The following is a 26,907-nucleotide window of genomic DNA, read 5'->3' on the forward strand; positions in this document are numbered from 1 at the left end:
TAATAGAATCAGCTTATTCCCGAGATTATATGATTGTCAACAGTTACATTGCTAATGGTTCAGCAGAAGTTAAAAAGACTAAGAAAGAAAGAGATCGTCTCTCCTAAGATCATATATAATAACAATTTCGCCACCTTACCAAGTTCAAGAGGCGCCTTAAGTTCTTCTACACAGTACCCAAAACCTCGAACAACCCAAAAGAAAAACGTTATGTCACTAGCTCATATCCATGCCATCCCCATTTTGGCTGCAAATTGGAGCAACCGCAGAGAATGACCTCTCAAAAGGTGAAGGATGCAGACGCACATCACGCCTGCGCTTAAAAGCACATCCCTCAGAGTTCTCTGCTTCGAGCTTCCTCCGGACTCCCCTAACAGCCTGCTGTTCCGCCGGTGTAAGAGGGAAAACCTGCCCACTCACTCTGCAAAGAGAGCTGTGGTTGTCATACAAAATTCTCTGATTACAATTTTTATCACAGATATGGGTAATCCCTGTTAGTTTGCACCGATAAATGTTTCCACACACACGTTCGTTTTGACAGTGCACATCACACTTGTGACTTTGTTGACCATCTTCACGGTTGAGAATACTCGACAGAAAAATAACATTGGTTGGCTCGGCAACCATTTTGCCAAATACCTCCATCTCTGCAGCCTTCGGTTTTGTATACACCTTAGGTTAAAAGGCCTCTGTTCTGCATGTCAAAATAGAGAGAGAACAAAGTCAAATGCTAGCAAGGTTCTCTGATACTGAAAGAGATGGAAGTCGCTCTAGTGGAGACGCAATTCTGGTCAAGAACTCTACACAACATTTCGAAGAAAGAACGGTGGTACAAAAGGAAAGGGGCATCAAATGGCGGGAAACAATCTGCAAAAGCATTAAAGATATTTGTGGTATAATATTTCTTGCTTAAATAGGAAGATGATACTGATAAATCAGGAACAGGGGCTAACACAAATGCCCATGATGTCCTCTCCACCCACTTCTGTATCCGGGCTTAGTTCCAACTCCATTTCATCTATCCAAGCACGGAAATTAGAAGCAGTGAGATGTCCAGCAAATTCTACCGCCAAGAGAAGCACCAATCCTCAATAATAACGCAGAAGTCATACTATGTGATATGATCTCGAAACAAGAACCAGATTATCGGCCCCAAGCTGGCATGTCCGCACTAAAATTCGTCCTCCAAGGTATCTAGACAATCCACGAGGTAGGTAGGTAGGTAGGTAGGTAGAGAGAGAGAGAGAGTCCGAACAAAATCCCAGTAAGAAAAGGGAAAAAAAATACGGAGGGAAGAAAACTCCAGGAAAAGAAAATTGGATAACATAAAAATAAGGCAGATCCCTAGATCCAGAAAATGTCTACGTTTGAAAAATGTGCAGAACCCCGCACTACTAACACAAATCGAACTATAATCCACAGAGTACGACAGAGACGGAGGAAGAACACACGAAAACCCGCAGAAAACAAAAACGCGATCAGCTCAAGCAGCTAGAACGACAAGCCAGAGCCAGTACCTTCCGTTAGACGAGATTCAGACCCACAAAATGAAGCCATAAAACGCACAATCCGAGATAGATTAGACAAAAAAAGCTCAGGAAAAGGAACAGAAAAAAAGGAAAGCACGCTGCGAGGAGAGTGAGAAACAGAGAACAAAAACTCACATGTTTCTCCGGCGACCGATCGGGCCTGTATCCCTGAGAGCGGCAAAGAAAGGGGGGGGGAAAAGAGCTTTGTCTTACGGAATCAAGGAAAAGGGGCCCTATAAGAAGGGGGAAAGGAGAAAAGCGCAAAGGAAACGAAGAAGAAGGAAAAGGAAGATGCCAACAGCCACGCGCCCCGCGTCGTCGTCGTCGTCGTCGCCACCACGAGTACCGCCACCACCACTTCCTCCTCCTCCGCCGATCCGCACAACGGGGCGAAGGGCGAGGTAGATCGGATATTTATACACCAAGAGCTCCCCGGATGGTGCGGGGTAACGATGGCGGAGACGATGACGACGCGGTTGAAATGAAAATGAAATTCAAATGAAATGCGTTCCAAATTCAACCTAAATGACCAACCTAACGGCTAACGCGGGACCTTACGCTCGTCGTTCACCTACGCCCTTTCTAATTCCCCAACTTCTCTCTCTCTCGCTCTCTCTCTCTCAATCTCTCTTCTGAAGGCTGAAGCAGAGGCAGGTCGGGGCAAAATGGGGTCTACAAAGAGGACGGCGTGCAAGAGGAGGGCGAGATGGACGCTGATATGGTCGGAGCTGCAGACGACGAGACTTCATTTTCCAAGGTTAGAGCTAGGGTTTCTTTCATTTGCGATTTTTAACACCGATTCACAACACAGTTGAAATTAGATTTTTCTTTGTTTAGGAATTGGGTCAGATGAAGAGAAGGCTTAAGGAAATGGAGGACGTGGCCGGTGCTCTCCGCGAAATGCTGGCCAAGATAGAGAAGAAGATGGGCACAGGGCAAGGCGTGAGCAAATGTGTTGTTTTTCTGCTTATTCTTAGAGGTCCTTGTTCAGTTGGTTTATTTTTGCTTATTCTCAGAAGTCATTTTTAGGTCAGTTAGTAAGTTGCAATGGGCAAGACGCTGCTGGATATTATTCGAGCTCGAGCTCTTTGAGTCGAGTCGAGCTCGAGCTGGGCAAGCTCGGGCTCGACTCGGCTCGTGTGCAGCCCTAGCTGCCCCCTCCATTCCCACTTGAGTTGTTTCAAACGCAACCCCCGATTTACAAGAAAATGTCATTTCCATCCCAAATTAATTGTCAATATCTAATTGATTCATCACATTTGCACTTTTAAAATGAATTTGTTTTTTAGATTCTAAATTTCTAATTAAGGAATCGCTAGCAGTTTTAGCTTTTAATTGAATCATGTTTCAAAAAAACAAGTTTTTCTATTTAAAATAACTAATAAAAACGCAAAAACAAAAATTAATAGTACATGTCCCTATCAATCCATGGAAGGTGAATTCTCCTAATTTGTGGTCACATTCCTCACATTTTAACAATTTAGTATAATTTTCAATCATTATTTTAATAAGTTTGATGAGTTCAAGTTGTTAGAATACAAAAATAGACAATCTGTTAACATATTTATTCTTCCATATGCATATTATCGCTTTATACCAAAAAATTGTTTTCACTAACAAAATTTATCCTAAAAAACTAATTTGAAATGGTTAAGTACTAGTAAGGACAAATTTGCGAATATCTCTAAGATAGAGACCTGCGAGTGTAACTAGCTCATAAAGTCACGATGCACACGAAATGTTTGCACTTTAGGAATTTAAAACGTGGCGCGGCACCGTTGGCCATAATCCGGTCCATCGTTCCCTTGTGATCTTGACTCGAGAGGGACTCGGATCGGTCCGGGTTTGTATCCGAGACCAAAGTAAAAACAGGGTGGGTCCCGATACGATCTCGTGCTTGGACAAAATAATCATTTTTCTTTTCTTATAAGCTGTTGGCTTTCATTCAAAAGTTCTCAAAGGAGCAGTTGGGTAGTAAGGGCATTTTGGCTATTTTCCACTATCAAATAAGCGTTCAAACTTTCTCTTTTTCTTTAGAAAAAAAAATATTTTTTCAATTGTTAAGAAGAGCGTGGTTTTAAATGATAAAAAATTTAAACACTTATTTTAATTGTTAATTTCCTTTTAGCAAATATATAGTAAATACAGAATAGATCTTTCTGCTAGGGATCTAATAGGACGTGGCTTGTTAGCGTCCTATAAATGACAAAAAAATATGATAAACAAATCGGAAACATGCTTTTTTGAAAAATATAAGAAACCAGGTGCATCGAAGGGCAGAGTAAGTAATTTTAAAATTTTGACAAGGTCAAAAGTACTTTGCAAAATTTTTATGTAGAACACATAAAAGTTTTTAAAATTTATATGTTAAATTTAAAAGAAAATGAGGGGGATCCAGATTATGATTAATTTGGACATATCTATTTTAAAAGAATACGTAGTTTATGAAATAATGAATTACATGGGATGACCTTTCCTTGCGTTTCCAGGCACGACCGATTGAGTTTGAAATGGAAAAAAATAAAGAAAAAAAAGGAGCTCCGACCACAAGGACTATCAGTATAAATGGATGTTCCTCCCAACTCCCACTTGGCCTCGAGCTCCAGACATGGCTTCCTCACGTTGGAACTTGATCGTCGGGCTTTCTCTTTGCGTCGTCCTGTTTCTCTGTTTAGGAATACATGCAGAAGCGGAAAGCAGAGGAGAGAGTGCCTCGACCTGATGCAATGTTGAAATATAAGTTATCTTCGCAGGTTTAGTTTCAAAAGCGCCTCCGCTGATGAGGATTAGTTGAGTTCATGGGCCATGGCTTTCTTCTTCTTTTGAATAATTCAGGTGTACATCGTGTATTTGGGAGAGAGGCAACAAGAAGATCCCCAAGTCGTTTGAATTCACACCATGACTTACTAACTACAATTTCTGGAAGGTACACACACATGTATATATGTATATATGCTTTCAAGTATAAAAGGAAATTTTGTTCTTGCTTCCTTTCCTTGTTTTTGATTGGTTAAGATGAAACTTCACAAATGACCATCGCTTAATGGGCAGCAAGAAAGAAGCATTGGATTCAATCTTATACAGTTACAAGCCTGAGTTTTCTGGTTTTGCTGCAAGGCTTACTGAATCACAGGCAAGGGTTGTTGCTGGTACAAATTATATTGCGGTTGCAAGCATAATAAAACAATTAAGAGCAGCTTCTAAAGAAAATTATCCAACTTTTTATCATTATTACATCGACCAGACTCCTGTCAATTATTATTATTATTATTATCAAATTTCATGGATACACACACAACACTATTCCTGCCATTAATTCCGAAAGCAAGTGGTGGCTCGTCTCCTTCAGGCACTACAGTGACATTCTCATGATATATGTAGAGTACTGACCCTTGGTCTTCAAAAACTAATGGTGCAGATGCTAAAGAAAACTTCTGCAAAGTGAGTCAAAAGATCGAATAATTTGCTCCACCAGAGTGTCGTTTTTGTATATTTGAACACCCAAACATGATGATCATGAAAACCCCATACTTTAAGGTCGCATTTGATCAGATCTTAAATCTGAGGTTGCATTAAAAGATGTACTTCACAGGACTCTTAGTTTACATTTTAAACAAACTGAGGATTTCTACGACGTGGATCTTAAATCCACCTTGTATGCTAAAAAGCATGGATTCAAAAACCCTAGCTACAGTTTATGAATTCACATCATTCAATTGTAAATCTTGCAGAGCTTCCGGAAGTTGTTCACGTGATACCCAGCCAAACCCACAAGCTGCACACAACAAGAAGCTGGGACTATCTGGGGCTTCGTCCTGGAACTCCCGACTCACTCCTTTCTACCGTCAACTATGGAGACGGCGTCATAATTGGAGTCATAGACTCCGGTAAGTCAAAAAAGCAAGTCCTCTATGCGTCTACAACATTTTCTTGGGAGTTTGGAATGAAATACATTAGCATTTGTTCTTTGTACTCATGTTTTCTAAATACATGCATTATTCGAAAGTAACGTAAAACATGGTGTGATCATGCATGAATGCTTGTTTCTAAACCTAATAATGAAATTGCTTGCTTAATCATAAATTAATGCCTTAGAAAAAAAGTGCTATAAAGACATGCATTATAGTGATTTTGCTGCTTGACACTATCGAAGAGGGGGGAGCGGGGACTTCTGTGCTCATCCGAGTGGTAGGATAATCCTCTCGCTTAAAGTTCAATATTGAATTCAATTTAATACATCAAGAGTGACAAAAATCTCAAATCAATTCAGGCCCATTTATAACCTCAGTCTTGACCTGTGCTAGCGAACTCATCTCACCTCCACATTTCTATGCATTATAGTTTGCGTTTGATTACCGTGGATCTAAGATCCGTGGATATCTCAGATCACTGCAGATTTGAAATCTGTGGTTTTCAAATCCAAACCCCCTACCAAAATCCAATTTCAAATTCACACTTTTTATATCAAAGAGTGGATTGGAAATCCAAAGTTAAGGGGAATCAAACGCACTCTTAGTGTCAGTTTTGACTGATCTGGTTGTGCCAACCACTTAATTAGGGATCTGGCCAGAGTCACAAAGCTTCAATGATGAAGGATTAGGTGCGGTTCCATCAAGATGGAGAGGCAGATGCGAGGGAGGAGAGCTCTTCAACACTTCAAACTGCAACAACAAGATTGTTGGTGCCAGGTTCTTTGCCAAGGGACTATTTGCCCAACATGGGGGTGTGCCACCGTCGCTTGGAAGTGATGGAGAGTACCTATCTCCAAGAGATGCAAACGGGCGCGGGACGCACACGGCCTCAACTGCGGCCGGCTCCTTTGTGCGCAATGCAAGCTTCGGCGGCTTAGGTTTGGGGCTGGCCAGAGGGGGCGCCCCTCGAGCTCGCTTGGCCATCTACAAGGCCTGCTGGACACAACAAGGTGTCTGCGACGCGGCCGACATGTTGGCAGCCTTCGACAGCGCAATCCGCGACGGCGTTCACATCATCTCCGTCTCTGTGGGCAAGGACCAACCTCCTCAGCCTGGCTACTTGGACAACCAGAACGATTGGTCCATCGGTGCGTTCCACGCAGTGGCTAGAGGGATCATGGTTGTTTGCTCCGGCGGCAATGCCGGTCCTTTCCCGCAGAAGGTCACGGATGGAGCACCATGGATCATGACTGTGGCAGCAAGCACCATAGATCGCTCCTTACCTACTGCCATCACCTTGGGCGACAACCGCACACTCACAGTAAGTTCTGAAAACTTTAACTCGATCTAAAAAGTTCCTGTTAGTTAGTGGGAATCTCTCCTTGTGAAAACACTTGGAAATACTTAGCGGCTTAGTGCTTTTTAATGCAATATAAATATGATGATAATTGAATCTTTTATCTGGTGCAGGGGCAATCGATTTACCTTGGAGGAGAGGATGATCGATTCAATGACTTAGTCTTTGCTGGTGATATCGCCAGCAACAGTACCATCTCTAGCGAGAGGTAACATTAATTTATTTCTGTGTATTAGATGGAGCCGCTCGATACAAGAAAAGTTTCTCCTACTTTTCCTTTTCAAGTGAATTTTTCTTTGAGGGAATCGATATCCTGACATCTCTAAGGTAGGGAGAAGTTAAGTTCCGGATAAGTAATTTTCACTTCTACAGAATTTTTAGCGAACAAATTAAAAACATATATAGAATCAATCTGGTTCTTCGTTCTTGAAAACTATGTTTGTGATTAGTGCTTATTTTTTGTTTTTGTCCTTTTCTCAGTTGCGATCCAGGATCTCTGAATTCCTCACTAGCAAAGGGGAAAGTAGTCCTTTGCTTCACAGATGCAAAAGATCCAAGAAACCAATACTCGAAAGCAGTAGCCACCGTGTCCGAAGCAGGTGGAGCTGGTATCATCTTCGCAATGCACACAACCAACCTCTTTGATCAATGCGGCCCTATCTCTTGCGTTCAAGTGGACTATGAAATTGGCACTGAAATCCTTGCCTACATCAGGGCTACAAGGTGAGGGTGTTTGAATCCATTCAAGTGTGAACATGTGACATGCCTTGAATGAACAGCGATGGCGTCCAAATGAGTTGCCTTTTCATTACATGCGGAATGTATTGCAGACTCCCAAAAGCAAGGATCAGTCGAACGCGTGACACCATTGGAAAGGTGGCCTCCCCAAAGGTTGCTTACTTCTCCTCGAGAGGACCTAACTCCCTGTCACTTGATGTCTTAAAGGTATATTCGGATGCCCAACTGTTACTAACTTTTTTGTTTTGTTTTCCACTTCTTTTCGACAAGGAAAGCCCATGGTCTTCGATGTTCCTAAAACAATATGCTGCAAATTTTATTGCTTCAGCCTGATATAGCTGCACCAGGAGTCAACATCTTAGCTGCATGGTCAAACTCCATTCCATATTTCTTCGCCTCTGGAACGTCCATGGCGTGCCCTCATGTCTCAGGAGTAGCAGCATTGCTCAAATCCCTACATCCCCACTGGAGTCCTGCAGCCATAAAGTCTGCCATTGTCACTACAGGTACATTATCTTCAAGTATATATATATGATCGATCACCTCTAAACAACAGTCTCTTGCTCTGTATCCGTTTCTGGGTCTTGCTACCTTTACTAATATTTAGTGTCACTAATGGACATCTCACTGCAGCCTCAGTAACCAATGGATATGGCGAGCCCATCACAGCAGAAGGAGGTCCTCGGAAGATTGCTGACCCTTTTGACTGGAACTGCACTAATTACTGCTGCCGAGCTTCTGTCTTGTTTCCTGTATATCATATGAGTAAGTGTGAATCAATTCAAACATAAAACCTACCAATGCATGTCCTGCTTCTCCATAATCTGAACAATAATATCAGGTTAATTTCTTCTCTTGTTTATTTTGCAAAAGGCCACGCCTCATCAAGCGTCACACTTTTGCAAGGCACGATCAACTTATTAATTTACTCTACAAAGCAAGCACGACCTATTGCTCCCTTTGAATATAATAAATACAAATATCATCTAACATTCTCTTCCTTGATTAATTATTGGAATAAGGCAAATAAGTGTCCAAGTTTGATATTTTCTCTACGTCATCTAATGGTTGGAACATTTCATCGACAGTGCGCTCGTCACAATTGCCGTTCATTGTATTTTAGGGTATAAGCCACTTGATATGTAATTAAATTCATACTGCGATTAGAAGGGAGACGTCAAAGATAGCCAGACATTGACCAAGCCTTTCTAGAAAGAAAGTGAAAAAGGAAGCCTTTTCGCAGTATGAATTTAATTACATATCAAGTGGCTTATACCCCAAAATACAATGAACGGCAATTGTAACGAGCGCACTGTAGATGAAATGTTCCAACCATTGGATGACGTAGAGAAAATATCAAACTTGGACACTTATTTACCTTATCCCAATAATTAATCAAGGAAGAGAATGTTAGATGATATTTGTATTTATTATATTCAAAGGGAGCAATAGGTCGTGCTTGCTTTGTAGAGTAAATTAATAAGTTGATCGTGCCTTGCAAAAGTGTGACGCTTGATGAGGCGTGGCCTTTTGCAAAATAAACAAGAGAAGAAATTAACCTGATATTATTGTTCAGATTATGGAGAAGCAGGACATGCATTGGTAGGTTTTATGTTTGAATTGATTCACACTTACTCATATGATATAGAGGAAGCAAGACAGAAGCTCGGCAGCAGTAATTAGTGCAGTTCCAGTCAAAATCTTCATTATTCTTTGAAGCACCCAGATACATCGCTAGAAAAGCCAATGAATTTGCTACTTGAAAGTAAGCCTTTACAATTGTCAAATTGCCACTAAACAGGGCAGATTTACAACTTCACAAAGGTTCCCTGCATACCTGATGGTTTATCGGGCTCATCCGCACCTGGTTCTCTAATTTTCCTCGTCAGGAACTTTATAGACAAGGACCTGCAAATGCCACGCTCATCTTCCTCGAAAATATTCTCAATAGGCTGCTTAGGAATAGGCACAGTTGATCAAAGATTTTTCCCACTATGCTGGAAGCTCTGTGCAGAAAAGGAACTGCCAGAATAACAAAATTGAGCCTACTACGAACATCGGCAGTTTTTTCAAAGCAGATAAACCAGAAAGGGGACAAGTAGGCGTTGGTGCAGCCATGGCAATTTTCTTATTTTCTCATCAAGTGACCACTCAAATCCATATGTGGAACTAAAACCAGTTGGGGCATAGAAGGCCATGAGGGTTTCCAGGACTTCAGCATATCTGCTGCCCAATAAATATAGGGGAAAGAGACGGCCAGAAAGCAAAAGGAGGAGGGAAGTGGGGCACCACGCCCACTTCACAAAGCTAAGCCCTCGTGTTATTTCTGATGGCCCCTTTCTTCTTCTGCTTTGTGTGCCAGCCTCTAACTCTTGGACCCACCAGAAGCCCTACTCTCACTCCCCCGCCTCATTTTCAATGTCTCGTGGCATGTGACATGCAACCCAATTAGTCTCTCTCTCTCTCTCTCTCTCTAGAATTCATTCTCATGGAATGGAGATTATGTATACATATATAATCAGTAAGAATACTATGGTATCTCTATTTATCATGGAATGCATTTTTAATAAAGTGAAATGGTGTACATATGGGAAACTATGTTCTAACTTACCCTAAAGACGGCATTTATTGTGTATTTCTTTCTTCGAATGTTCGTTAAATGTTTAATAGAATCGAAAATAGGCTCAGTCATCATAGACTTGCTAGAAGGTTATATAATATGTATATGTATGTATAAACACTCTTCCTAGCTAGAACGCACACACACTCTCTTTTTGGCTACGGTTGTATTATTAGTGACAATTTTATATGATTAAACAAAATAAGAAATAAATAATTCAAAATGTGAGCGGTTACCTTTTCCACCAAAATGGATCAGGCCTTTTCCTTTTGGGCTGTTCATGGTTGCCACGGTTATTCAAGTAAAACACAAAGGTAATGTATAAACAGCAATCAAAGAAATTAAAATGGAAATTGTAGTCATGAATTTGTAGTATACTTAAATTAATCTTTGCCTCTGTGAATAATTATCAAACCAATTAGAATTCTTATAGAAAACTATCCAAAGGCGTAAAACTTATGAACTAAATAAGAACCCGACAGTATGAGACCAGACAATTTGGAAAAATTAAAAGCCTGTTTTTCTCATATGCAGGAAAAATTAATCTGACAGAATATACCCTGATGCTGCCTGAAGTCAAAACATAGATGAAATAAAAATAGATATCATAGTTCACTACTTAGAAGATCTAATCAATTATCTAATGTATGACATTTATTTAATTGAAAATAATAAAGAAAACTTCAATCCTATCAGCCTCCATTAGATTTTTTCTCATATACACCCATAAAAGACAAAAAAAAGGCTAGTGTAAACCCCAAAACAACCACCATGAAACCATGGCCGGTCAAACCTAGATCGCCTGGACAGTTGCAATTCTTACTGGGTGGTGGATCTCTGGCTCTTACATTTCTGCACTTTGCATATATTCACTCAATGTTCGTTGGTCACCTGTAATCTAAGAGCACAAGTCATCCGCACGGTTTTGTTGAAATTTCACCTTCATTAGTGACTTGTTCCCTTTTCTACTTTAAAAACATTAAAAAAAAATCCCATCTACTGTACACATGAATGTTGCTTAAAGAATAACAAAAGCAGGAGATTTAATGTAGTTTTTCACCATGGAAGGCCACCATCGACCTTAAAGATCGATGGGATGAAATTTGATATTTATACTCTTTGTTTATCATAATCTCTAGAGATTTCACTTTTTTTTTCTTTGCAAATCCCAAGTCAACGCCCCCTTGTTAATAACAACACTATTATTATTTTATTTAGTGTCTTTACCTTCATGGATATAATTTCCTTGTGGATCATAATATGATCGTTAACAATAATGACTTTCCTTTTGTTGGGAAGGTCCTATTTGATAATGTTAAATATTTCGCATAATCAAACTTAAAGACATTTGAAAAGTCCAAGAGATACTTTCAACTAATCTTTTTTTTTTGCAGTGTCAAATTGACGACCCTCCTTGTTGATAACAATGCCATTATTATTTTTCTTGACTTCTTTACCTACATAGATGTCATTCCCTTGTAGACCACAATGTTATTTTTAATAATAATAACCTCCCTTTTGTAGTGAAAATCTTGTTTTGTAACTTTAATTACTTTGCATAATGCCTTATATTCTCATCCTGCCTCAAACTAGACAACGTATTTGAAAGTTTTAGTTGTCCTCGAAAAGTTTGGGAAGATTGATCAAGCTATTACATTGTTGAACAAGCCATCTCTTGCCCATTTAGAGGCCATCATTGAACCCTAAATCTTCTTCAGCAAATGTTTATCAGTATCCATCCTTGCATTTTTCATCCTAACTTCATAATCACTTTAAGATTAAGATTAATTCATTTTGCATGCACCATGTAGAGATCATCTTAATTCGGTGTCATGCTAGAAAACATAACAAATGATGTAAGTAAGAGGTAAGTTTACCATCGACCTTAAGAATCGATAAAGTGAGAATCGATACACTTTGTCCCTTTGCAAGAAACTTCAATATTTTTCATTTTTGTTTTTGTAATGGCAAATTGATGAGCCTACTTATTGATATCAATGTTATCATTATTTTTAATGACTTTTTTGCCTCAATATATATTATTTTCACAAGTCACATGAGTTAATGCTTACACGAGCTAACACTAAACAAGTTAAATGGGTTAAACTAGTCGAATTCAATCTCGATTTTCTGTAGTCGAGCTTGAGTTTGCTATAAGGAGCTCGAGACAAGTTTGAACCGAGCTCGAGTTCTAGTTTTTTGAGTCAGTCAAATACCAGCTGGCTAAGCTCATGCTCAACGTCGACGTGTGCAGCCTTACCTACACAATATCAAGGTTCTTTTTAAGTTTGGAGAAGTCAACCCTGGCTTATAACCTACCCCTACTGGCTAATGACAGAAAAGTTGACATTTTTGAATCGGCCACTGAATTAAATGGGTTTGCCAATGATTAGTTTCCAATCGGCCAACTTTGATAGCACTTGTAACACTGTACAAAACACTTTTGTTTTGAGTTATAATATACGTTAAAAGTTTACGTACGTTCAAATCATTCGGCTCCACTTTTTTATCTGTTAGGAAAAAATAAAAAATGAGTTCCTCATGCTGGCAAGAAATCAATATCTACTTTCTCATGTTAGCTTTCTGTATAAAATAATTCAACAACTCGTTATCAATCTAATTAAGTAATAAGAAATGAATCAAAACCCCAATATTTCACAAAAAGGAGCCTCCTTTTACCAATACGATTTTAAAAAAAAGCGGGTAAATAAACTTTTCTTTCCCATAAATTTGATAAGAGGATGGTTGACAGGAGAAAATTTTCTACCGCACCTGAAAATACTCTGATCTAAGCTGGTTATTTGCAATCCCTGTTATTATGAGCTAGAAATCACCAAAATACTCATATACTTGACATGCAATATTCCTCCCTTGTAAGCCAGCCCGTGAGCCTGGGTCTCGGCTGGAGCCCAACCCATTTAAAATGAAAAAATAAATTTTTAATTATAAAATATTTTTTAAATATCAAATATATTTATTAATAATAAATATATATTATTAAAACAAAATAATTAAAAAATAATTTTTTAATCTAAACAGGCCCGGCCCGGCCCGGCCCGGCCCGACCCCAAGAGGCCTACTTGTAAGGGTAAAAGTGAAGAGGCCTACTTGTAACTTGTAAGGGTAAAAGTGAAATCTAAAAAATTACCCTTCAAAATTACAAAAACACCTTTTTTTAGGTAAAAAGAAAGAACATATTCCCACAGTAAGTGGCTTCTCCTTTTCCATGGCCATACCACATCCAACATTTTGTCATTGCGTAAGGCCTGACCGGGGACTTGAAGAAGCGACCGGGATGCATGGCCATATCCTATCCCTACTCCTTTTTTTTTTTTATTGTGTACTACGTTCTTTTTTCTTCTGATTTCTGTGACCTAGAATCTCTTTTTCTCTTCTCTTCTGATTCCTTCTGTGATCTAGAATCTCTTTATGGTGAAGTGATGGTCAATGTTGATGAACGAGATTTTTCTCCTGTTGATCTTCAAACTCTTCTCCTTAGTCCTTTTGGCCTGATGGCTATTCAAGAAACGTACAATGTTCGAAGATTTTCGACATTGGCTCGTATTTGTGGCGCAGGTTATAGGAATTTTTTCTCTTTAGCTTCTAGACCATCCCGTAGATGGGAGCGGTTGAGGGTGATGTCAGAGAAACAACATAGTGGTCAAAGTTCTCCACTAGAGTTTTGGCTCTGCAGTGGTTATCCCTGTGTTCCATACTGAACAGGCTTCCTTGTCTTCTTCATTTTCAGTCAGATTCAACCCAATCCTGCGGATTTCCCCAATCCTGCGGATTTCCACTTTGATGGTGATTCTTGAAAGTAGGAACTGGATGGAGTCTTGGCTGAAGAACCTTCAGTGGTATAACTCTATGTTGGTTGCTTATGATCCTTCATCGACCATTACTATGTAAAGTTTGCATGGACCCCACTTAGGTAAACGACCGGGGACCAGGTTTGAAAATTATAAGCTGGTAAAACTTTAGAATATCTGAAAATAAAATTGACCTGGGCTAGAGGCCTTTAGACAAACCAACTCAGACATTTGGACAGGTCGATGACTGGACCCTCCACTACCATGAAAAATAGCAAGGTGGTAGATTTCTTTATCATTTTAGCAGTTAAAACGTAAACGGAAAAAGAAAAAGAGAAGGACAAAGAAGAAAGGGTAATAGCATTCATGGAACTGCAAAATCTGCATTATTAACATCACATGCGTACCACATGAAAAGGGAAAGAATTCCCCAGTTGACAGAGAGAAATCTTTTAAGAGAATTGGCGTGTACAACAAAATCGAAACGCCATTGACAAGAACAGGTGTTTGAGTCAACCGCCACTCGTAAAATGTCTCGTCCATTAAGCAAAGACTTGAGAAAGCAGCAAGCAGGGAGTCAACCAGGCGTGGAAAATATGCGAATGGTAGGTGAATGCGCGTCCTGTGCCTGCCAAGAAGGGTATCACCAATCTTCACCAACTTGAAGAAAGCACAGTTATCATCAGCACATGGTAAGAATCAGAAAAGCCGCAACACTCTTCTCTGCAGAAGAAGAAAAAACAAAATCAGGCTCACAGAGTAAAATAAAATGATAGAAGAACAATAATCAAAATAAAGAATAAATAACAATATCATTTTTCAAACTCTCCTGTCTTGCACACGTCTGAAACTCCTGCAAAATAATATGCAAGTTCAGAAAACAATTGCAGCATGAACAATGGTCTAGAAAACAATGATAGCAACCCAAAATTCTCTATCTCAGAGAAAGGGGAGGCAAAAGCACTACCGGGCGTATCATATTTATCAAGCTTCACCTGTGTTGTTAAAACCTGCAACCCCAGTTTGAAAGACAACCAGGCACAGTATATGTAAATACAGTACAACCCATCGATCAAATAAACAACTGAATGTGTTCTTGTTCCACTCCACACTTCAACTTTAATCAACAACCCGACATATATAAAGCAGAGATTGTATTCCAAGTCCGATGATGTTAGAGAAAAAGTGAACGATGTCAAAGAATAACAATCCTGATCCAAATAACACATAACCCAAGCAAATTAAAACCTGAAACTTCACCACAATAAACACAACCATATAATAGAATCAGCTTATTCCCGAGATTATATGATTGTCAACAGTTACATTGCTAATGGTTCAGCAGAAGTTAAAAAGACTAAGAAAGAAAGAGATCGTCTCTCCTAAGATCATATATAATAACAATTTCGCCACCTTATCAAGTTCAAGAGGCGCCTTAAGTTCTTCTACACAGTACCCAAAACCTCGAACAACCCAAAAGAAAAACGTTATGTCACTAGCTCATATCCATGCCATCCCCATTTTGGCTGCAAATTGGAGCAACCGCAGAGAATGACCTCTCAAAAGGTGAAGGATGCAGACGCACATCACGCCTGCGCTTAAAAGCACATCCCTCAGAGTTCTCTGCTTCGAGCTTCCTCCGGACTCCCCTAACAGCCTGCTGTTCCGCCGGTGTAAGAGGGAAAACCTGCCCACTCACTCTGCAAAGAGAGCTGTGGTTGTCATACAAAATTCTCTGATTACAATTTTTATCACAGATATGGGTAATCCCTGTTAGTTTGCACCGATAAATGTTTCCACACACACGTTCGTTTTGACAGTGCACATCACACTTGTGACTTTGTTGACCATCTTCACGGTTGAGAATACTCGACAGAAAAATAACATTGGTTGGCTCGGCAACCATTTTGCCAAATACCTCCATCTCTGCAGCCTTCGGTTTTGTATACACCTTAGGTTAAAAGGCCTCTGTTCTGCATGTCAAAATAGAGAGAGAACAAAGTCAAATGCTAGCAAGGTTCTCTGATACTGAAAGAGATGGAAGTCGCTCTAGTGGAGACGCAATTCTGGTCAAGAACTATACACAACATTTCGAAGAAAGAACGGTACCACAAAAGGAAAGGGGCATCAAATGGCGGGAAACAATCTGCAAAAGCATTAAAGATATTTGTGGTATAATATTTCTTGCTTAAATAGGAAGATGATACTGATAAATCAGGAACAGGGGCTAACACAAATGCCCATGATGTCCTCTCCACCCACTTCTGTATCCGGGCTTAGTTCCAACTCCATTTCATCTATCCAAGCACGGAAATTAGAAGCAGTGAGATGTCCAGCAAATTCTACCGCCAAGAGAAGCACCAATCCTCAATAATAACGCAGAAGTCATACTATGTGATATGATCTCGAAACAAGAACCAGATTATCGGCCCCAAGCTGGCATGTCCGCACTAAAATTCGTCCTCCAAGGTATCTAGACAATCCACGAGGTAGTAGGTAGGTAGGTAGAGAGAGAGAGAAAGAGAGAGAGAGTCCGAACAAAATCCCAGTAAGAAAAGGGAAAAAAAATACGGAGAGAAGAAAACTCCAGGAAAAGAAAATTGGATAACATAAAAATAAGGCAGATCCAGAAAATGTCTACGTTTGAAAAATGTGCAGAACCCCGCACTACTAACACAAATCGAACTATAATCCACAGAGTACGACAGAGACGGAGGAAGAACACACGAAAACCCGCAGAAAACAAAAACGCGATCAGCTCAAGCAGAGAGCCAGTACCTTCCGTTAGACGAGATTCAGACCCACAAAACCCACAAAATGAAGCCACAAAACGCACAATCCGAGATAGATTAGACAAAAAAAGCTCAGGAAAAGGAACAGAAAAAAAGGAAAGCACGCTGCGAAGAGAGTGAGAAACAGAGAACAAAAACTCACATGTTTCTCCGGCGACCGATCGGGCCTGTATCCCTGAGAGCGGCAAAGAAAGGGGGGAAAAAAGAGCTTTGTCTTACGGAATCAAGGAAAAGGGGCCCTATAAGAAGGGGGAAAGGAGAAAAGCGCAAAGGAAACGAAGAAGAAGGAAAAGGAAGATGCCAACAGCCACGCGCCCCGCGTCGTCGTCGTCGTCGTCGTCGCCACCACGAGTACCACCACCACCACTTCCTCCTCCTCCGCCGATCCGCACAACGGGGCGAAGGGCGAGGTAGATCGGATATTTATACACCAAGAGCTCCCCTGATGGTGCGGGGTAACGATGGCGGAGACGATGACGACGCGGTTGAAATGAAAACGAAATTCAAATGAAATTTGTTCCAAATTCAACCTAAATGACCAACCTCGCATGTTAACATATTTATTCTTCCATATGCATATTATCGCTTTATACCAAAAAATTGTTTTCACTAACAAAATTTATCCTAAAAAACTAATTTGAAATGGTTAAGTACTAATAGGGACAAATTTGCGAATAGTTCTAAGATAGAGACTTGCGCGTGTAAATAGCTAATAAAGTCACGATGCACACGAAATGCTTGCACTTTAGGAATTTAAAACGTGGCGCGGCACCGTTGGCCATAATCCGGTCCATCGTTCCCTTGTGATCTTGACTCGAGAGAGACTCGGATCGGTCCGGGTTTGTATCCGAGACCAAAGTGAAAAGGGTGGGTCCCGATAGGATATCGTTCTGGACAAAAAAATCATTTTTCTTTTCTTATAAGCTGTCGGCTTTCATTCAAAAGTTCTCAAAGGAGCAGTTGGGAAGTAAAGGGCATTTTGGCTATTTTCCACTATCAAATAAGCGTTCAAACTTTCTCTTTTTCTTATAAAAAAAAATATTTTTTCAATTGTTAAGAAGAGCGTGGTTTTAAATGATAAAAAATTTAAAAACTTATTTTTAATTGTTAATTTCCTTTTAGCAAATATATAGTAAATACAGAATAGATCTTTCTGCTAGGGATCTAATAGGACGTGGCATGTTAGCGTCCTATAAATGACAAAAATATGATAAATCAAATCGGAACATGCTTTTTTTGTAAAATATAAAAATACCCTTTGGGTAAATTTTGAAACTAGAACATTATTGCATCTCAATCATGTGCCACAAATGTAGCCGTTGGGATGTAATATTTTATTAGTGATGAGAAGCTCTCAATTTAATGCAATCTGGAAAGTCATTTTCCGAAGTTGTAAGAAATGGGAAACACTTTTTCGAAATTAAATTATGTAAAAGATCGGGCTCTTTCTGAACACCATTCGTGCCGAAGAAATTAGAGGTCGAGAAAGGCGCATTTATTCCAAAATAAATGCCAAGTCAAATTTCAACAACAAACTGAGGAGATTGTTTGTTATGTTGTTTTACCGTTGTGTGTTAAATGCCATACCACTGAAGTGAATTTGTTAAACTAAATAATGTTAACTAATAAAGGACTGAGAAGTTCGACGCCATGAAAAAAGTTTAGGAATATTTTTTTAAAGAGAAAAAGTATCGTGAAATTAAAAAATTGAATCGAATCGAGCAAGCTGCCGAGTTGGTGATTGATTATCAATTAGAACAAGTATTATTATATTCGTTTTAGAAACAAATGATAAAATGCATAAAATAATGTAAAAGCATGAAAAACTAGTAAATAATAAATAATTTATAACAAGTGGCACTTCTTTATGATCCATGAAATCGGTCGATTTGCAATAGATTCGGCCCATTTTTATAAGAGCGTAACTACGTTTTTTTTGTGGACAAAGACGTTAAGAAAAGTCAAAATAAACTATAAATTTACATTAAAAAAATACGCTGACAGGATATCGTAGAGACATTGCGATCAGACCCATGGGCCACGACATCGCGAATAAATGGTTTCGGCGATATCCTCAAAATATCGCCATCTGATTGCCGCCGATTGGTCGGCAGCCTCCCTCCGCTCCGGTTTGAGACGATACGGTTCTAAACTTATCCGATTCGGGCGCACTGGGTTCGGGATAGCCTTAGATAAGGTGGGGACCACAGTAAGAAAAGCTTGCGATTTTGTAAAGGCTCCACGACGGAAGAGTGGGGCCCGCACTTGGGCGTCGACGAAAAGGACGTCAGCGTCTGACGCAGGTCACGGGTCTTGGACGGATCCACTCGAGCGTATGGGTTGCTTCGGATCGGCCTGACAGTCCATTGCAATCGAACCCGGAGGCAGGCTTCAGATCCGAGGTCTTGCAGACTTCTAGTTCTGCGAGTCGGATCGTTATTAGATCCAGGCGGAAGTTGCAAATGGAATGGATATATGTTCGGCTCACGCTTGACCCGATCCAAAGTCCATGAAAGTAACGGGACAAGATCCGTTGGGTTCATGAAAAAAAAAAGGTGTCTAATTTGTGGATCAATGGCAAAAATCCAAAGCTAAACACTGAGATCGGTCGATTGAAAAGGACTTTGGCATATGTTCCCAACTGCCAACATCTTTATTTTTGCACGTTAATAATTCGACATATTTGATTGTTTATATGTGTAGATGCAAAACATTAAAGTTATTGAATTGGTGTTCTTCCAACTAAATTTTTTGGCCTGACTAAGTGATTGGCAGACATTTTCATGACAAATGATTGGGAAGTGGCCAAGCAAACACATACGATATCCCTGAAATTTCTATTTTTCAAAAGTTGGTACATCGTGAGCCCAAGCACTGGCAAATTCTTCCAAGGGAAAAAAAAGTCCGCTCTCAGGGAATCCAACTATATCTCTTGAAATTTTCGGTTGGTGGTACTAATGGCGCCCCTTGAAATAGAAAGAGGAGAATGTTGGTGGGGGACTTGTCATGGTGCGTCGTATCAAAGAAACAGTCAAACTCTTGCAGGATGGACCTTTTCGTTTTTTTTTTGGATCTTAAGCCATGACGGTTGTAGCCGTGTTTGTCGGATCAGAGACAACCCCCCGGCGGAAAATTTTTCCCTAGCTATCCACTTGTCCGCCTTAACTTATATGATTCTTCAGTAGAAAATATCGCCTTAAGTGGGCACGCCTTCCACTGTCCACCCTAGAGACACAGATAGAGAATGGAAAACATTGGGTCTCACTTTGACCTACTAGAGTTATGCCCACTCTAGAGAGAGAGAGAGAGAGAGAGATTTTCATTTTCCTTTGAACTTAAAATTTACCAAATGCAAAAACTTTTGTTTGTTTTTAAATAGGCAAGGAGGTTAGGTAGATCTCTACCAATTTGTTAATTCACTAACAGAATAACAAATATATATTCTAGTCATAGCATTTAAAGAAGTTATTATGAGGGGTGGTTGAGCTTGGTTGTCAGTTTGATTCTTCTATGCATGAGATGACATGCACAACACTCGAGTTAAAAGGTATACCATCATAAGCCCACCAAGGTTTTGAAGTAATCTTCAACACTGGGGCCACAGAAAGTTGAAGGTTTTCCTTCTCGCGAATTGATTGTGATGGCTTATCTTTTAACAATATGACAGATTATATGTGCAATATTGGGCAGTCTGATCTACAACACTCGAGTTAAAAGGTATACCATAGGCCCACCAAGGTTTTGAAGTAATCCTCAACCCTGGGGCCAAGGGAAGTTGTTGCTTTTCCTATGATGGCGTATCTTTTTAATAATATGACAATTGTACGTGCAATATTCAGCAATCTGATTTGGCTGATACCCCAATGCACAGTAAACTTTACTGTTAGAGCTGATACCCCACCGCGGAAGTAACAGTAGAGGATTTCATCAAAGGCGGTAAAGATTATCTTGGATAAAGTTTCGGAGGAAACTCCATGACTTCTCACCAGATTGCTTTGGCTGTTACAGAGACGAAAAATGAATGCTCAGTCGTTTCTTCTGCAAACAAACACCGACTAAGAAAAGAAATTCCAAGGTGTAACAAGAATATACGCAAAGCTCCAAGTCAAAGGTTAGGCTTTGGAAGCAGTCAATGTTATGGCATTTTACTGTGTTTTGATATAATTTAATCTCATACAGATGTACATGCATATTAAAAAAAAGTACCCACAGCATATATAAAGGTAAACTAAGATATAAACCTGATGGTAAACCTTCCTTTTGTTCAACTACTCATGTTTGAATTATAGAATCCTTACAAAACAGAAGGAATCTAATAAAGTCTTCTCATTACTGATCACCAACCCTGACTTCTCTTCAAAATCTGAAACCTGTTGTACTTTTTTCTTTTTTGGGGATTAAGTAGAGTATTATTTATGCTCCGGTAAAAGCCAAAATCTGGTTTTACATTTGGCTTGCGGGGTCAAAAGAAATGGTGCCAAACTAAACAAAAAAAAAAAATCTTCAAATTTATCTAGATGCTTTATGTGGTTGATTTTTCTTTTTTTCTTTGGGTTTTTACAAATGAATGCCCTACCATTGGGTTATATTGCAAAAGAGCTCTTGTACCCTCGTTACATTGCCTTTAAAACATGTATTTAACCTTCAACCATCGAACTATGGATCGTTCAAATGAGACTAACTAATATTTATATGTACACACACATTTGAAGAATTGTAATCACACGTATGTAATAATGTGAACGAGATGTAATTACACTTGCAGGGTCGTAACCTTATGTATGTAATGATGTAAATGAGATGCAAAGCCTTCATTCAGTAAGTTGAAAATAGTTCAATGATAATCTCAAGTACAGAGACACATTTGAAGTGTTGTATGGTATGATCTAGATGTAAAGCCTTCATTTATTAAAATATTAATTGAAATTTTTTGAGGGGTTTAAATGACTTGTTGTTTTAGTTCTTAATCTTTTTAACGCATAATTAAAGTTCTTAAAAAGATGAGTCAAAATCCAGCAAACTAAGCGTTCGAGTTCAGTATAAAGAATGAATTTTTAAACGACTTTTTTTTATTGAAAAGCTAAGAGTGCTGATTTTGAGGTCTTTTATATTTGAAAGAAGGTGCACATCGCCGACATTCATCGATTTGTTACCTTACAATTAAACTTTATTCTAGAGACTTTTACATTCCATTTCCAAGTTCAATTTCATTTATTTTAAGATATCTTTTAATTCATAAAATAAAACATTGTGACACGTCAGTGGACAGTGATGTGCATCGGTTGATATGTCATATCATGATACAGTGCTGAAACCAATATTTACAACATATGCCAGCAAACTAGATGAAGATCCTTTAAACGTGTGGACGAAGAAGACAGCGATTTTTTTTTATCAAACACTTTCTAAGAGCGCAAATTGGGTTGATCGAATATGATCTTTCTATATCTGAAACCAAATCCAAGTTGCTATCTGCTTGCTCCAAATCCAAGTGTGAATCCAAAGAAAAATATTCAACTCTCACAAAATTGTACCCAAAAAGCGTTTCATATAACCAAATAGTGTGAGAAGAAAGGATATGATAAAGAGTGGAAAAAGCAGGCCATCTACATGTGAAAAACACATTTTAATGGGATTTTGATCAAGAGACCAAACCAGCTCCAGTTAAAGAATGATACAAATCCAAGCCAACTCCAACTTACATCTGTCTTATCACATAAAAATCCGATCCAAGGCCTGCCCGGCTTCTATCTTCACGATCCCTATGTGAAAATAATGGTCTGTTTTTAACATGACATCCAATTAAAGCTGACCCATTTACATTCGTAGATGGATCCCTAAGGATGCCAACGTATTGGATCTAAATCATCTTAACCATATTCACTTTTTCAGATATTCACATGTTTGAATTTGAATTTTTGAATTTGAATTCGATTCAAATAGAAATGAAATGAAGTCATATCTGAAACTAAATATGAGATCTGATTTCACAATTTGAATCTAATCTTTACATTCACATCTGAATCCAAGTCTGAATTTTGAACCAAATCCGTCCAATTTTCAAAACATAAGGGCGTTCAATATTGGGTATTTCTTTAAAGCTAATCTGATCTGAATCTGATAAGATATATATATATATACACATCTGAATCCGATCAGAGGTCATTTCTTACATTCGGATCCCAAGTCTTAATCACATATTAAAGTTTTTTTCCATATCTATTTTTTCAAAATGGTTCGATCGGATATCCAATCCAAATCAGATCTATTGACATACTTATGGACCGCAATTCTACTTGTTTCCATATGGAAACAGTTTGAAACCACCACTTACTGAACTTTCAAGTTCTTTGGACTCGTCAGCAACGTGTCTTTCTCTCCCTCTCTCTCTCTCCCTCTCTTTCTTTCTCTCTCTCTCACACACAAACATACACACCCCATGAATGCAAATTCTTCAATTCTCCTTCTTCTGTTATGCACTATACTTTCTACCCCTGTTTTGCTCTCATCTTTTAGATGATATAGACCAACAGCCCCCACTTGATTTCAACGCCATAGTAACAAGCAACTGCCATGAGAATTCATCTCTTAGATACTGCAACCTTTCTTCATTCTCCTCCAAGGACATTGTGGAAATCTACCGATCCATGGTGGTCTCAAACTGCCTGTGCAACGGGACTCGCATAACTCAGAATGCAGTGCTCTCTTCTCTGAGATCAATCTCCAACCCTTCACCTCCTCTTCCTTATGGAAATTCTGCCCCTTCACCATCACATGCAGTAGCATCTCCATGTATGTGTTTTTTACTTGCCAGCTTCTTCTCCCACCGTATCATGAGTAACAACGGAATGTCCTAATCGCATGCTTAAATTACTTAACAAGCTTTACATAAGTGACTGCTGTACTTAGTAAAAACATACAAATAATGACTAATTCTTTATCTTGGTTTCTTTGAAGATCTCCAATTCAACCAAAAGCCAAAATCAACCCACGTGCAATTTTGTTCTTCTTTGAAATAATAACTCGAAAGCAAGTTTTTTTACATAAATCAATGACAAAAAGGTGTCTGTTAACTCACCATTGTCAATATCCAGGTCATCACATGCGAATTAATCACTTCTTGGCATGAGAAGATAGTCCCTACAACAAATTTATTTTAAACTTTATGATCTACCAAGGTTTGAGAAGTAGAGAGTTAGGCTCAGTTGGTTATTTGCCTAGCTCATCCACAAAATCTCCTGCAGTTGGTTATTTGCCAAATTGTTAATCTGAATAACCAAAGCTTATTTTCCAGCTTAAATTGATCCGCAACAAGATCACCATATTCACTGTTGAGTTCAAAAAACTCCACATCTCAAGTGTCAAGCATTCACATAATTTCATAAAACAATTTAGATTATTTTGATCATTCCGCATACCCAATGCACATACATTTTACAAACTTGTTATTCACTTGTCAAATTCGCAACTCTTATTCTACATGAGCTATAGAGGTGCTTGCCATGTTCAAGAGAACCTCAAGCAAATATTGAGAGCAATGTACTAGAATGATTTGGATCCCACAGATCAATAACTAGCATAATATGATTGATCCAATACAAATAAGATAAGCAGGTTTATATAGGTCCAAATTCAATGTAAATATCAAATAATAATGAGATCCAAATCCAAATGCTAAAGGACAGAGATTTAAATCAAATCAATATGGATCCGAACACAACAATATTCAAAATAAAGTCCATACGACTATTGACGGATCCAAATGTGCTCGTATTCTAATTGCACTGTCTGTCATTCATTGTAAGGTCACTGACACTTGTTCTTCAATTCCAGATTCATTACTTTTGATGAAATTGATCAAGGAAAAAAAAGTCTTGTGTTAGAAAAACTTAACACCAGCCTTCTCTTCCAGAGGGGAAATGGTATACATGACTTGCTCGCTACGGCATTCATCATCTCCGTTCCTTTCAGTCTCTCGTTTCACCAGCAGCAGCCGCTGAAGTCGCCTGCGCAGCAGCCGTGTTCCACACTACATGAGGGTCTGATGAGAAGTAAGGCTTCCATTTCCCTCTCAGAATATGTCTTTGTCGGTGAGAAGGGGGAACCTCTCTCTCTCTCTCTCTCTCCCTGCCATTTTCCACTGTTTTCCATTGTATCCGTTTCTCATTTGGCCTCTTCCACAGCTCTTTCGCGGATTGACTCTCTCTCTCTCTCTCTCTCTCTCTCTGCGCCATTTTCCACTGTTTTGCATTGTATGCATTTCTCCATTTGCCTTCTTCCATAGCTCTTGTCGTGGATTGAGAGTTAATTGTTGTAATCCATTGATTGTTGGTAACCCTGTTTCTGGTGCTCATTGCTATGGGGCTTGAAGTTTCTTGAGAGTTGATCATTCCCCTTGTGTTAAATCGTTTCCCTTGTATATGCTGTAAAAATGATTTTGTTAATCTTAGACAATTCCGGGCTTACCTTTCGGAGGGGTTGGACAAGAGGCGTATACCCATCCTCGCACATCGTCACTGGATGGTGGTCATTGAGCTTTGTAATTGAAGAATGCGCCTTCGCCCTGTGTCTATGGTGAATCAACAGGTGATGCCCTTGATATGGATCTTGCTCTTGATTATAGAACATGAAATGATGACTGGGTAGCTATAAATGATCAAGTCAGTAGATTTCTTAAGTAGGATTAATATGGAGTCGAGCTAATCAACCTGGCATATGTCGAAGGATAAATACTGTAAGCAATAAAGGAAATGTCGACAGAGGTACAACACGATGGTCACGAGATAACGAGGGAATGAGAAAAGGAAAAGATAAATTGCTACTCTTGAGCTTGGGAATGTAGTAGACATTGGTGATCGTTAGATTTTCTCCGTTTTGGCATGCGAACGCCACCGTGCCACGTCCGTGAATGTCAACTATCGATCCATCACCAAATTTTACCGAGCCGGTGATGCCCGAGTCCATCTCAGTAAAGTGGTAGCTTTTGCCGGTCATATGGTTGCTGGCACCCGTGTCCAGGTACCACATGTCGTCGCGGCGCTTTCCCTCACATCCAAGATTCACCTGCGCGTGCGTCTCATCGAGTTTGACAAAACTCGATGGTGGCGGCTCAACGTTGTCGGTGATGGAGCACACCTGTGCCATGAGGAGTGCTGGCTCCTCGTCATCCTCCTGGGCGAGATACGCCTTCTCGCGTTGAGGCTGTCGGCAATCTTTCGCCCAATGGCCGATCTTGCCACAGTTGTGACATTTGTCACGACTAGCGTTGTGCTCACGTCTGGACTCATCGCGTCCACTATTCCTACCGTTGTCGTCCTTCGCAGACCGATTTCCCTTCCAGCGGCGTCGTCCGCGGCCACCACTCTTGCTCGATGATCTTCCTACACCCGGCTTTGTGAGAGCCATTCTTCCTCGGTCAGCAATAGTTTGCTTTCCTTGGAAGCCGTGGGTGGCGGTGCTTGAGAAAGACCGCGCTCGTCGGCGCCCTTCAAACGTCCGGTGACATCTTCGATGGATAGAGTGGCAAAATCGAGCATAGTCTCGATGGTGTAGACGACATGGCCGAACCTCGGTGGAGCAGCCTGGAGGTACTTCTCAACAGCTTTCTGCTCGTCAACGGGTTCGCCATGTTCTGCGAGTTGAGCCAGCAGAGCGCTCAGCCGGAGTGCGAAATCCTCCGGATCCTCCCCTTCCTTGAACGCAATCGTCTCGTACTCGAACCGGAGCCTCTGCAGCTTCGATCGACGCACGTGATCGGAGCCAATCCGCACGGACTTGATGTAGTCCCATGCTTCCTTGGCTGTTTGCTTCAGGGCGATGGCGCGCATCATCTCCTTCGGGACCGCCTTGATGAGTGCCTCGAGCGCCGCCCGATCTTCCTGCAGATCGGCGTCGCCGTACTCAATGGCGTCCCATAGCCCCCTTGCTTGGAGCATCACTTTCATCACGAGTGACCAATCCGTGTAGTTGTCGTGCTCGAGCATCGGGTAGGATGTACTTCCGACCTCCCGAATCGTCCTTTGGATCACCCGATGGCGACCCCGACGTGGAACGAGCGGCGAGTTCGAGCGTCGTTCACGACCTCGGCCTTCACGGCGTGGTGACAAGCTTCCCTCGTGGTTCAACATCTTCTGGGATCAAGCACAAGGCTC

General features: G+C 40.1%; 2 protein-coding genes, 1 long non-coding RNA gene and 1 pseudogene across 4 annotated transcripts; 2 read left to right on the forward strand and 2 right to left on the reverse strand.

Annotated features, from left to right (window-relative positions):
- Window positions 1–17,040, reverse strand: LOC116263363 (uncharacterized). 2 transcript variants are annotated; one of them, XM_050080315.1, is made up of 2 exons: window positions 16,899–17,040; window positions 1–694 (listed from the first exon to the last, which is right to left on the reverse strand). In XM_050080315.1, the coding sequence occupies exon 2, from the start codon at window positions 643–645 to the stop codon at window positions 217–219; it is 429 nt and encodes a 142-aa protein (XP_049936272.1). In that variant the 5' UTR covers window positions 646–694; window positions 16,899–17,040; the 3' UTR covers window positions 1–216. The 2 variants fall into 2 exon arrangements, with proteins under 2 accessions (XP_049936272.1, XP_031498931.1); XM_031643071.2 differs by lacking the exon at window positions 16,899–17,040 and adding an exon at window positions 1,665–1,893.
- LOC126410493 (uncharacterized) lies at window positions 2,082–2,782 on the forward strand. Its single transcript, XR_007574557.1, has 2 exons — window positions 2,082–2,286; window positions 2,367–2,782. It is a non-coding gene; the product is annotated as an uncharacterized LOC126410493 (long non-coding RNA).
- On the forward strand, window positions 4,211–8,326 carry LOC116262636 (subtilisin-like protease SBT3.9; annotated as a pseudogene).
- Window positions 15,244–17,040, reverse strand: LOC116263362 (uncharacterized). The gene is made up of 2 exons (XM_031643070.2): window positions 16,899–17,040; window positions 15,244–15,937 (listed from the first exon to the last, which is right to left on the reverse strand). The coding sequence occupies exon 2, from the start codon at window positions 15,886–15,888 to the stop codon at window positions 15,460–15,462; it is 429 nt and encodes a 142-aa protein (XP_031498930.1). The 5' UTR covers window positions 15,889–15,937; window positions 16,899–17,040; the 3' UTR covers window positions 15,244–15,459.
- Window positions 17,041–26,907: the final 9,867 nt, after the last annotated feature.

The sequence above is a fragment of the Nymphaea colorata genome, chromosome 10, assembly GCF_008831285.2.
Source record: "Nymphaea colorata isolate Beijing-Zhang1983 chromosome 10, ASM883128v2, whole genome shotgun sequence".
Taxonomy (NCBI): Eukaryota; Viridiplantae; Streptophyta; class Magnoliopsida; order Nymphaeales; family Nymphaeaceae; genus Nymphaea; species Nymphaea colorata.

Bases quoted from the DNA above. Each gene is read 5' to 3' on its own strand.
- LOC116263363 (XM_050080315.1), bottom strand. From the start codon at position 645: ATGGAGGTATTTGGCAAAATGGTTGCCGAGCCAACCAATGTTATTTTT.
- LOC116263362 (XM_031643070.2), bottom strand. From the start codon at position 15,888: ATGGAGGTATTTGGCAAAATGGTTGCCGAGCCAACCAATGTTATTTTT.